Source organism: Capra hircus, chromosome 7 (genome assembly GCF_001704415.2).
Source record: "Capra hircus breed San Clemente chromosome 7, ASM170441v1, whole genome shotgun sequence".
Lineage (NCBI taxonomy): Eukaryota > Metazoa > Chordata > Mammalia > Artiodactyla > Bovidae > Capra > Capra hircus.
The window spans coordinates 55,190,955-55,204,007 of record NC_030814.1 but is presented as its reverse complement, the minus strand read 5'-3'; the positions used below and the strand labels follow the sequence as shown (position 1 = coordinate 55,204,007).

At 41.0% G+C, this 13,053-nt stretch overlaps 1 protein-coding gene across 1 annotated transcript in view; it reads left to right on the top strand.

Annotated features, from left to right (window-relative positions):
* KCTD16 (potassium channel tetramerization domain containing 16) overlaps positions 58-13,053 on the top strand; it is a 309,039-nt gene continuing 296,043 nt past the window's right edge. The window contains exons 1-2 of the mRNA XM_013965656.2: positions 58-191; positions 556-1,709. Of these exons, the coding sequence (XP_013821110.2) occupies positions 878-1,709 (832 nt within the window). The 5' untranslated portion in view covers positions 58-191; positions 556-877. The remainder of the gene's footprint in view (positions 192-555; positions 1,710-13,053) is intronic.

The window sequence follows — 13,053 nt, the reverse complement described above, 5'->3', positions numbered from 1 at the left end:
CATTTATATAAATATTTATATATATAATTATTATTTTCTAAGAGCACATCTCTCTGGCACTTTTCATTGATACCTCTGTATTTTACCTGTTTGGGATTTTGACAAGCTCCAGACTCTGTGTGTGGCTGGGGATTTGGACTGCTTTGCAAATGGGTATTTCTTCACAAGAACTGTTTCCAGCACTCACTGAGGTAAGTTCCAGGGCTTATTGCTTTTCCTCTCCAGCTGAGGAAAGAAAATAAATCTCCTTTTAAAAGTTGAAAATTGCATATTCATTTTTAATGCAGAAATCAAATAGAAATGTTTTTAATACTAAATGCTAGAGACAGAGGGATATAGATAAATATGTAGACACGAAATACCTTGAAAGAAGCTATGATTTAGTTGAAGAATGGCTGAAATCAGTAATTCCAGGGCTGCTTATGTAAAATAATCTCTCCCTCCCTCCCTTTCAGTTTCCCTCCCTCCTTCTACCTCCCTCTCCTCTCTCCAGCAGTCTCTTTTTTTCTGACTCATGCTGTGTTTGAGGAAATAATTTTCTCTCTTTTCCTGCAGACAGACCTCTCAGTAACTGGGGACCTGACCGGCCTTGCCTACTGAGCTTGGGGGAAAACTGGATGCAGATGAGTTGATTATATTCCATGAAGTCATAGCTCACCACCTGCCAGGGTTTAAACTACTTCTGTAGCATCACTTCACCTGTGGACTCTTTGAAATTTTGCTTTGTTGGGGGAAAAAAAACTGGGGTAAGAGGAGGTTGTTTTTAACAAGTTAGCATCCTCTTCCTCCCTTATAAGTTGCTGCAAAGGATCAGGTTGTGACTCCATTGGATCGCTCCTTCACATCAAAATAGGAGAAGAGAAAGAAGAAAGGGACCATGGCTCTGAGTGGCAACTGTAGTCGTTATTATGCTCGAGAACAAGGGGCTGCAGTTCCCTACTCCTTCCCTGAGGTCGTGGAGCTGAATGTTGGGGGTCAAGTTTATTTCACTCGCCATTCCACATTAATAAGCATCCCTCATTCCCTCCTGTGGAAAATGTTTTCCCCAAAGAGAGACACAGCTAACGACCTAGCCAAGGACTCCAAGGGAAGGTTTTTCATTGACAGAGATGGATTCTTGTTCCGTTATATTCTGGACTATCTCAGGGACAGGCAGGTGGTCCTGCCTGATCACTTTCCAGAAAGGGGAAGACTGAAAAGAGAAGCTGAGTACTTCCAGCTCCCAGACTTGGTCAAACTCCTGACCCCCGATGAAATCAAGCAAAGCCCAGATGAATTCTGCCACAGTGACTTTGAAGATGCCTCCCAAGGAAGTGACACGAGAATCTGCCCCCCTTCCTCGTTGCTCCCTGCTGACCGCAAGTGGGGTTTTATTACTGTGGGTTACAGGGGGTCCTGCACCATGGGCAGAGAGGGGCAGGCGGATGCCAAGTTTCGGAGAGTTCCCCGGATTTTGGTTTGTGGAAGGATTTCCTTGGCGAAGGAGGTCTTTGGAGAAACTTTGAATGAGAGCAGAGACCCTGACCGAGCCCCAGAAAGATACACATCCAGATTTTATCTCAAATTCAGGCATCTGGAAAGGGCTTTTGATATGTTGTCAGAATGTGGATTCCACATGGTGGCCTGTAACTCCTCAGTGACAGCATCTTTCGTCAACCAATATACAGATGACAAGATCTGGTCAAGTTACACCGAGTACGTCTTCTACCGTAAGTACAGAGTGTTCTTATTGTTTTTCATGTGTATGGATTTGTTTAATAGATATATATGTATATATGGTCTGCGTGTTCAGTCTATGTCTAAGGAATGCTGTTTGGGATTTTTATTTTATTTTTTTAACTCTTGAGGTATAGCTAGGAGATTAGAGGTTATAATCAGCTTTCATGTTTTACCTAAGGTAACTTTTGTTTTCCCAATCAACTCACAGACTATTTAAAGGCCTCAAAATGACAGTATACAAATGATATTGGTATAGGTAATATGTGAAATGAAAATAGATATGTGTGTCTGTCAGATATTGAACTGTGAAGATAAGGCAATGATGAGAACTTGGCTGTTAGGTCATGGGAGTTCGGCAGGCTCAGAGTGGCTGAAGTGCTGCTGACTGTTGTCTTATCTGAACTTTGGAGTCTATTAAGCTGGTTTCTGAAGACTGGCTTTCATCAGGGACGTTGAAAGCAAAATGGATGTTGCACTGAATGATGTGATCTTGGCTAGATGGCAGTACAGACTGATGAAAGACCCCTTCCCCCCCCCCCGACCCCAAGTCTGAAATTTGCCTGCCTAGGCGTTCACGAATTTGTGATTTGATTCCTTAGCAATTTGTACTGAGATTTGAGTTGCACTGCAGACTTAATTAAGCTGAGCTGCATTTAGGATTCACCCAAAAGGAATGAATCCTTGAGAACTGTCAATCACACACAGTCAGCTTCAGATAAAGGAGGTGATAGAATCACTGGCATAAGAGGAAACCAGAAGAGAAAAAAATAAAGGAAACAATTGCACTGAAGTCTTTATAGTAGAGTTTCTTAGAGTCAGTCCAGTTGTTTAAATGACAATTTACTGTACAGAATGCCTTATTTTAAGAATTACTGTAAATTAACCATAAGCCATTGATCTCTGGGAGGAAAGCAATCAGTCAGTCTGTAAAGTTCAGTGCTTGATGAACTGCTGATTTTCAACAGGTCTGGGAGCTGGGTGAAGTGCATTCCATGAGAAATATGTTTCCAGCTTTTCCCTATTCTTATTTTAAGGCAAATCCATAAATTTTGAGGATTGAAATATCTAAATGTCTCTACACGTTAAGGTGTGACTGAATCTGTTGGACTGAGTTTTGCCTACAGTTGTGTTTATTCCTTTGGAGATGATGTTGGGAGCCTTGGTGACAAGGCCTGCGGGAAGCCAAGTTGTTCTGTACTGGGTTATCACAGATTTGGTTTTTAGAAGTGAAAACACATGGATTGTATAGAAAGAACAGCCTGTGGAGAAAAGTGGAATCATCTAGCAGTTCAGTCGCATTCTGATGTTCTGTAACAAACATTATTTGGCTCAATACCCCTATCTATGGCTGCTATCTATAATCTATACGTTTCCCTGTGTTGGGGCTTAGTGGCCAGATTCTGCTTTCTTCCTTCTGGTGAGTTTTCCATTAGCGTAGAGATAAAGCTTTAGCTTTTTAGCTTTCTATAAAGGAATATGACATTATCTGTGACTCTGTAGAACAGACATCTTCTAACTTGGAAAAAAAATGCATCGTTGAATTTAAATCTAGTTTTGTGATAGTCACCTGTTCCCCAATTTCTAGTATCTGAAAACGGCCTCTTAAGAAACTTTAGTCAAGCAGAAGAAAACACATCAGTCATACCCCCTCAAAAAGACCACACTTGATTCCAATCACTTGCTCATCTAAATGAGACTTAGAGCCTGAGTTGCCTGCTAGTTCAGTGACATTTCTGTGTTTATCAAGGACTCATCTGTATAATACTAAGCCGTCTGTAGATTGCTCCAGACAGACTCTGTTCTCTAATCATATAATCACCTCCTTTTTTTTGTTGGATTGCTGAGAGGATGCCAGGGAGGAGGTTGCTCTTCATTACTCCATGGACAGATTAGCACAAATATGCAACAACTTCTTATTGCACAGCACATATACTGCATATAATATACTTGCTCTTTGTACCCAACAACCAGAGCTAAGTGTTAACTCTTCCTCAGTCTCAGGATCAATAAAGCTGACAGCTGGCTTTCTAGGGTGCATGACAGCTTCCGTGCAGCTGCTTAGCCATAATTATTTAATTAGAAGCTGCCAACTGTGCCTCTATAAGCATTAATTCATCAAGCTGTTGTGCTTGGGTTAATGGGCCAAAACTCTGGGAGGTGCTCTAAAGCAGGCCATTGCCTGTATGCAAAGATGCCCCAAGCCCTGCCAATCAACCAATCGCCAACCCTGAGCCGCTGCATGCACTGCAGAGGGCATGGAGCCCAGAAACCACCACCTGCCTGCCATCCAGGTTTGAAGGGCAGTGGTCTGAAGAGCAGTATGTGTCTCAAGGAGCACTTCCTCCATTTAAAAAAAAAAAACAAACGAACAACCAATCAACAGCAAAGGTGTTCTTTGTAGGGGATCCCAACTGCCTCCTAGGTTATGAAAATATCTGTAGATAAAGATATAGATATGTGGTGTCAAACTTCCTAGTTCCAAGGAATGAACTCCAAGAAGTAAGACTCTTCTAATAACCAAGGGATAATGCAGAATCACTTTGCCTGGATCCATACCACAATAAAAATGAACAGCAAGAAATTAATACATTGCAAATGGTGGTTGACAGTCATGAGGAGAGACCCCTTCTTCCTCTGTTTGCTTAATTTTCTTCTAGATTTTCCAGGGAGATCTGTCAGTTATTAACAGGTTAGATTCTTACCTCATTCAGTCTTCATGTAGGCCTAGAATTGATGATCAACATCAAGTAGTTTTGACTGTTTAATGTAAAACTAGAAAAAATGTCAAGAGATGTTTGTGTGTGTTCAACAGGGCGGCAAGAAATGTGTTTGTTTACACTGCTTATACACCAGAATACAATATGTGAGATACTATGGATTATGATTCACTTATCAGCAAGCAAGAAAATGTGAGTGGTATAAGAACATAGAAATGTCTGTCCTAGGATTGCCTCACAAAGTATTTTAATTGTTTTAATTTAAAACAACAAGAAGGTATTTTCCCCTCTTTTTTATCCAACTAGGTAAATAATTACTTCTGTTTTCTTTCCAAGTATTGTATGGAAGGCAATATAAACATCAGAAGATGACTTCTTGATTCACTTCCAGATGGAATAAGTTAAGTAATTTGGAAGACAGAAGTCCTGATATTGAATCAATAGCCATTCACACCACTTAGGAACAAAATCACAGGTATATGGAAATAAACGCACCTCTTATTTAGAGCCCTCTTCCAATGCCTTAGTGAGAGGGGAAGTTGTTCTTTATTGGAGAAGATTATGTACATTTCCTTAATCTTATTCCTATGAGTGAATTACTTTAGACAAATGCCTGAAAGCATTCAGATTCAAAGGCATTTGCCTCTAATAGAATTGTGATAACCTGACCGCAAGTAGAGAGTTTCATTCATAACATCCCAAAACATAAACTGAGTTCTGTGAATCATAGATAGAGACATCGATTCATTGCCTTTTCAATAGATTACTACTTGGAAGTGCATTTTAACCTTTTTTCTCTTTACTTGGTTTCCTTACATTCAAAAGATTGTTTCTACCAAAGTTTCTAAATTGCTTTGTATACATAGTATATATCTTCAGGGTGGTTGATTGAGATGGGGGTGTTGGAGAAAAGTAGATTAGGAAATGATTTCTTAGAATTCTTCATGACCTTGTATTAGGAAGAAATGGTGGTTCTAGCCATTGTGAGTAACTTACCCAGGGTTGATTTTAAAACTTGTAAAAGGGTGAGTTTTTAAAGGAAAACAGGCAGAAAAGCATCTATCTTGAAATAATTTTAGCTTTCTTTTTCCTTGTTCCTCAAAAGTTACCAATGATGACTTCAATTTTTATTGTCCATAGAAATATGGACAATAAAAATTGATGTTGGCACATTCAAAATGAAACCACAGAACAGCAAAGTCCAAACCGGGAAGGTCTGGTGTTTACCTGCTGCTGCTAAGTCGCTTCAGTCGTGTCCGACCCTGTGCGACCCCATAGACGGCAGCCCACCAGGCTCCCCTGTCCCTGGGATTCTCCAGGCAAGAACACTGGAGTGGGTTGCCATTTCCTTCTCCAATGCATGAAAGTGAAAAGTGAAAGTGAAGTCGCTCAGTCGTGTCTGACTCTTCGCGACCCCATGGACTGCAGCCCACCAGGCTCCTCCGTCCGTGGGATTTTCCAGGCAAGAGTACTGGAGTGGGGTGCCATTGCCTTCTCGGGGTGTTTACCCACCTCTCCTCTTTCCGTGATGCTTTTCTGTCTTTTCCATCTTAGATGCTCCCCTTTCCTCATGCTCCAGTCATTCCTGCTCTCAAGCTCTTTCTCTTTATGCCACAATCAAGATGTCAGTAAAGTTCTGTCCTGTCATTATGTGGAGGAGCTGGAAGGCTTTAAGCAAATACTGAAAATGTATTTGCTCCACTCATGACAAAGGTTGGAAGCTGGGACGAGCATAACAAAGGGTTATGAGCGTTCACTGAGTGCCCAAGGCTGGGAACGGATCACGAAGGGTCAATACGTCTGGCCTTGAGGCGTTCAAAGTCTTCCTTCTGACCACCTGTTTCTGAGAGCAAGAACTGTTGTTTCGTAATAAGACTCCCTTTAGAGTTTCGCCAAAGCTATGTTATGGCTTGGGCGGTAGGAACTGTATTTTATGCTTGAATGTTTTAATGTTTATCTGGAATGGCTACGTGCAAGTCAGCCTTATGCTCTAGTCCCTGAAAATTATAAAACTACACAATTGGATAATAAACTTTGTCAGTCCACTAGAGGCTGTCCCTGAGTGTCCTTTTCAGAGTGCGGTTCTCCGAGCCTTACACATTATAGTTACAATATTTTCAAGGCATGGTGTTACTTTTTTCAGAGGTTTTTGTACATAAGAAACCTTTTAATGGTTGTTGATCAGCTGACTTTGTATCCCAAAGGGAGTGTTCTTAAGGCCTGTGCCTTCTCATTTTATAATTTATAATTTAAATGTATAACATAATCTAAGTATAAGGCTTCATCATGAAGTCAGCCTAGACCCTGCTCGGGAGATATTGGCTGGTGATGATAAAGGACAGGGGCGGTGGGTATCGGTTTTTTCTTGTCTCTTTAAAATGCTGTTCTCTGACCATTGGGCTCAATGTAACAGTACTATAAACATGTTAGTTGTTCAGTCACTGCGTCATGTCTGATTCTTTGAGACTCCATGGACTTCCCTGTCCTTCACTACCTCCTGAAGTTTTCTCAGACTCATGTCCATTGAGTTGGTGATGCCATCTAATCATCTCATCCTCTGTCGACCCCTTCTTCTGCATGTTAGGAAAATATTCTATTATGTCATTTGTTTTCACTTTCATGCTAAACAGGGTATGTTACCTGAACCTGATTCCTTGTAAGAGATGATTTGAGTAGATTCTTCCTAAGTCTCTGGCCTCCCTGAATGAATTTGGCAGCAAGAGAAATGTCAGTATGTGAGAAAAAAGGGGGAGAACTCTGTGATTGCCCCCAAGTCCCTTGATATGTTAAAACATATATGTATATATATGTGTGTGGGCGGGGATATGTATATATATGATTAGAAAGAGAAGACCAAATGATTCTGACCTCCTGAAGAGATTTGGATCTTATCAAAGAAATCATAAACAGAGAAAACACCGCCGAGCTCCATTTGGAGCACCTCCAAGCGCAAACCGTGGAGAGGGGTGACTGGACAGAGGAGAGAGTGCCGGTCCATGCCCAGAAACAGTTCTTCTGAAAGCAGAGGTGATGTTCAATCTCTGCATCACAGCTGACTGTTGCTCTTTTCTTTGGTCTTTGCTCTAGCTTTCCTCAAATCCTGCATTTCTTGGCAAGTCAGCTAAAACATTTCAGTATGTAAATTTTCAAACACCCAAATGTAGAAACACCCAGCTCCAAAAGTTACAGTGATTATTACCAGACTAATCTTGTTTCACATATCCCTACCCACTTTCTCTTCTGTTTGCACTGGATTATTTTGAAACAAATTTCAGGTATTAATCATTTCATTCCTCCATTAAAAACTATATGTTTTTAAAATAAAATGAATTTTAACATGCATCACAGTAACATTATCGCATACAAAACAAATAGTACTTTGATATCTTCTGATGTCTAGTTGGTGTGCAAGCTTTGATTCTCTTACAGTATTTTTTTTTTTTTAAGTTGTCTTGCTTGAACCAAGAGTCAAGTGAGGTACATCCATTACCTTTTGTATTCTTGGAGACCCTGGGTCTCTGTGTCTGTGCATGGGCTTTTCTCTAGTTGCAGTGAGTGAGGGCTACTCTCTAGTTGTGGTGTTTGGGCTTCTCATTGCAATGGCTTTTCTTGTTGCAGAGCACAGCTCTAGGCATGGGGACGTCAGTCATTGTGGCTCATGGACTTAGTTGTTTCGAGGCATGTCGAGTCTTCCCAGAAGAGGGGATCGAACCTGTGTCCCCTGCACTCGCAGCTAGATTCTTAGCCTCCAGGAAAGCACCACCAGGAAAGTCCCTGTTTATTATCTTTTATTGCTGTCTATAAAAGAAAAAGAATATTGCATATGACATTACCACAAAGTGACAAAAATCTTACATCTTTTTATTTCTCCCTTCCTTCCTCCTACCCCCCTTCACTCTTTTTCTCTCTCTCTCCTTTCTTTTTTTATTTTTTCTTTCAGTTTATTTGTTTGAAGAAACCAAGCTATTTGTCATGTCAAATGTCCGGCATTCTGGGTTTTGCTCATCCATCTCTATGATCTCTGTGATGTCAGTAACATATTTTTTCTTACCCCTGCATTTTCTGTAAATTTGTTAGAGCTCAACACCAGATTCTAAGGCTTGATCAGATTCAAGTTCAGAATTTCTTGCAAGAAATCTTCACAAGTGTTGGAAAGCCCATTTTTTTAAATTTATTTAGGATCTTGATTTCTTTTTTAATTTATTTTTAAAAAATTAATTTATTTATTTCAATTGGAAGCTAATTACTTTACAACCTTTCGGTGGCTTTTGCCATGCATTGACATGAATCAGCCACGTGTGCACATGTGTCCCCCTGTCCTGAAACCCCTTCCCAGCTCCCTCCCCACCCCATCTCTCTGGGTTGTCCCAGAGCACTGGCTTTGTGTGCCCTGCTTCATGCATCGAGCTTGCACTGGTCTTCTAGTTTACATGTGGTAATATATATGTTTCCGTGGTATTCTCTCAAATCATCCCACCCTCGCCTCTCCTACATAGTCCAAAATTCTGTTCTTTACATCTGTGTCCTTTTACTGTCTTGCATATAGGATCATTGCTACCATTTTTCTGAATTCCATGTATATGTGTCAATATGCTATATTAGCATTTCTCTTTCTGACTTATTTCACTCTGTATAATAGCATCCATCTCATTAGAACTGACTCAAATGTGTTCTTTTTTTTTTTATAGCTGAGTAATAGTCTATTCTGTATATGTACCACAACTTCCTTATCCATTCGTCTGCTGATGGACGTCTAGGTTGCTTCCATGTCCTAGCTGTTGTAAAGACTGCTGCAGTGAACATCGGGGTACTTGTGTCTCTTTCAATTCTGGTTTCCTTGGTGCGTATGCCCAGCAGTGGGTTGCTGAGTTGTATGGCAGTTCTATTTCCAGTTTTGAAAGGAATCTCCACACTGTACTAGTTTGCATTCCCACCAACAGTGTAAAATAAAAGGGTTCCCTTTTCTGCACACCCTTTCCAGCATTTATTGTTTGTAGACTTTTTGATGACAGCCATTCTGACCGGTGTGAGATGGTACCTCATTGTGGTTTTGATTTCATTTTCTCTGATAATGAGTGATGTTGAGCATCTTTTCATGTATTTTTTTAGCCATCTGTATGTATTCTTTGGAGAAATGTCTGTTTAGTTCTTTGGCCCACTTTTTGATTGGATCATTGGTTTTTCTGGTATTGAGCTGCATGAGCTGCTTGTATATTTTGGAGATTAATTCTTTGTTGGTTGTTTCATTTGCTGGCAAGTCCATTTTTAATTTGCTTTGGCAGATTGAAATACTATATGTTTTGGAAGCAAGGGAAGGACACCTTCTTATTGTTAGTTTTTTCGTAATTGTCATATAGGCAAGTAACAATTGGGACCTATTCTCTCCATTGTTCAAGTTGATTCTGATGATATAGCAGGCCTGTGCTTTCCTTTCTCGTCGTCCAAGGACTGCCTGTGCCGTGCTTAGTCGCTCAGTCGTGTCAGACTCTTTGCAACCCCATGGACTGTAACCCACCAGGCTCCTCCATCCCTGGGGATTCTCAAGGCAAGAATACTGGAGTGGGTTGCCATGACCTCTTCCAGGGGATCTTCCCAAACCAGGGATCAAACCCAGGTCTCTTGTGTTACAGGCAGATTCTTTACCATCTGAGCCAGCAGGGAAGCCCTAGAACTTAGGATTCCATTGCTGTTCTTGTCACTAGGCTGAGTTACCATCAGGAATGCAGTGAACCTACCAAGAAGGCTCCTGTTGACTGGGAGAGAGAATCATTTTTAGAATAGCCAGGGAAAGTTGCCTACTGGCTATTCTAATTTTGCATTCTTGGATTTGTTCAACTGTGTGGAAACTCCACTGAACTTGTTATATATGTTTCCCAAACCTCTCCGTGTATTCCTTATCTCAGTAAATGGTTTCATCAGTTGCCCAGTTCCCCAGGGAAGAATAAAACCTGAGTGGCTCTTCTTTCTCCCTTACCAGCTCTCCAAACTCCAATTTCTATTGTTTTTTTTTCCGTCATCCACCTCAAATCCATCCATTTCTTCCCATCTCCACTGATGCTACTCTGGCCCAGGCTACCGGTATTGCTTTTCTAGACTATTACAAAGAAAATAAAATTGTCCTTCCCATCCATGTCTGTTGTGATCCCCTTTGGGTCTTTTCTTCCTGCTGCAGATATGGTGAGATTTCTAACGTGTGAGTCTGACCCCATGTCACTTCCTAACATGAATCACAGCTGTTTGTGTTATGACTTCTGCTTCTGTCCCTTGCCTTTTCTGTTGCCCTCCCATCCCTTGCGTTTTTAACCTCAGATCCTGAATGCTGTTATACACTTGGTTCTTCAGTTTTGTACGTAATGTTCCCTCTGCCTGGAACTATGCCTCCACCTGCTTTGATTAAATACTTCAGGTCCCAAATCTACAGGTTCCTTTTATGGGAAGCTTTTCTAGCGCACCACATCTAGATTAGGTACCTCTTATATTTGCTCCAAAGGACCCTGTTTTCTTTTACCATGACACAAATAATACTGCGTTATACCTGCTTATTTAACTGTTTCTGTAACATTAGAGAGGAAGTCTGTGAAGGTGGGAACTGTCAGTCACATTCCTTGTGATACACCTGGCCCAAAACCTGCAAAACTGTAGGCACTCATAAATATTTCTCAGAGAAGGAAACTAAATGCCCATTGCAGATCTCTTGGAGGAGGGCACAGCAACCTACTCCAGTATTCATGCCTGGAGAATCCCATGGACACAGGAGCCTGGTAGGCTACAGTCCACTTGGCCGCCAATTCAGATACTACTGAAGCGACTGAGCACATAACTCATATATATATATATATATAAAATGTATATTTTATTTGCTTTACAATGTTGTGTTAGTTTCTGCTGTACAACAGCATGAATCAGCCATAAGTATGCATATATCCCCTCCCTCTTGAGCCTCCCTCCCACCCACCCCTCCTCCATCCCACCCCTTTAGGTCATCACAGAGCAGACTTTTATGGTCATACAGGCCACTGTTTTGAATCTACAATTACATCATCTCTTAAAGAAGAACTGGAGAGCAGTGATGGTGTGATTGCTCTGGTGTGATTAGTAGTAATGATGGCATTTCCTGACTTGCCCTGAGTCCTAAGGGCAGGGCATCTTGCAGGGAGAATTCCATTTTGTATGTAAAGTGCTTAGCCTAGCTCTTAGCACCTGCACAGACATTCTAGCTCCAGGGAACTGAGAAAAACACTTACCAGCAGCAAAGTCTCCTGTGGTTTCCTTTTAGTTGATGCACCCAAGCAGGAGCAAATTGAAGCTGGGGTGGAGCCAGGGTTTAAGGAACAACCCAAGGAGAGACTTGGGATTCAGAAAAGTGCTGCAAAATTGAGAGGGATCTGCTAGAATGCAAAGTGTGCTGTGAGGATGACTAGCTGGCCTTCTTAATCTTCTTACTGCCAAGGAATTCTACTTTCTCCCTCCCTCCATTCTTAGCTCCTTAGTGATCAGAGGCAGAGGCAACGTGAAATGGTGGTTGAGAGCCTGGGTGTGGGAGCCCAGACTGTTTGAGTTTGAATCCCTACCTGTTTGATCGCTGGCAAATCACTTGACTTTGTGCTTTAGTTTCCTCACCTGGAAAATGGAGACGGTAACAGTGGTGCTTGCCTCAGTGTGGTTACGAGAATTGAATGGGTTGCTATATGGGAAGTGCTGATGACAGCTCCTGTCACCCAGGCAATGCTAAGGAGATGTTAGTAAGTAATTTCAAGGACCTCTGAGAATGACAAAATGCAGGTCCTTCCTGTAAATAACTCGCCTGATTCTTTTTAATAGTCTTCCTGGATACTCTGTCCAGTCTGTTGATTCTATGCATGTTAAAAAAAAAAAAAAAGAAAAAAACAAAACAAACCAAAGCATCTAGAAGTGACTTTTAAAGAGGAAATTCAAGCTACGGATTTTAATTGAACCTGAATAAACATAACAATAAACCCTTCAAAAGCTTCCGATTCCAGTAACTCTTTTCTTCCCTTTGCTATTCCATAATGCAAGTCATTAATAATGGCTTTTCTCCCCACCTTATTTTCAATGTGTGGTTTTCCAGAATCTAGGAGAATATATGGTAGAATTTAAAATTAAGGATATAATTTAAATTATATATTCAATCATTGAAGGATTAGAATAATGTTTTAGGAATCTTAGCCTAGAGAGAATTTTCCTTCACGGTGATAGAAAATGGTTACTGAGAAATGCCCCTGACAATAAGATCATTTAAATTGCTCCAGAAGTGAAAACAAGACATTTGCTTCACACCGAGTGGCTCTACTGTGTGACTTTGAAAGGAAAGTGGGAGATCATGAAGGACAGAGGAACCTGGTGTGCTGCAGTCCATGGGTTGCAGAGTCAGACATAACTTAGGTACTAAACAATAACAAGAGTACTCGAGTCTGCTACCGTGTGACACATTCAAAAACTGCCCCATGTGAAGAAATTCATACTTTTCCACTTGTATTCATCAGTTCCATTCTGAAGCAGAAAGTTCTGATAATTTCTGCACTCCCATTTGTGTGTGTGTACTAAGCCACTTCAGTTGTGTCTGCCTCTTTGAGACCCCATGAACTGTAGCCCTCCA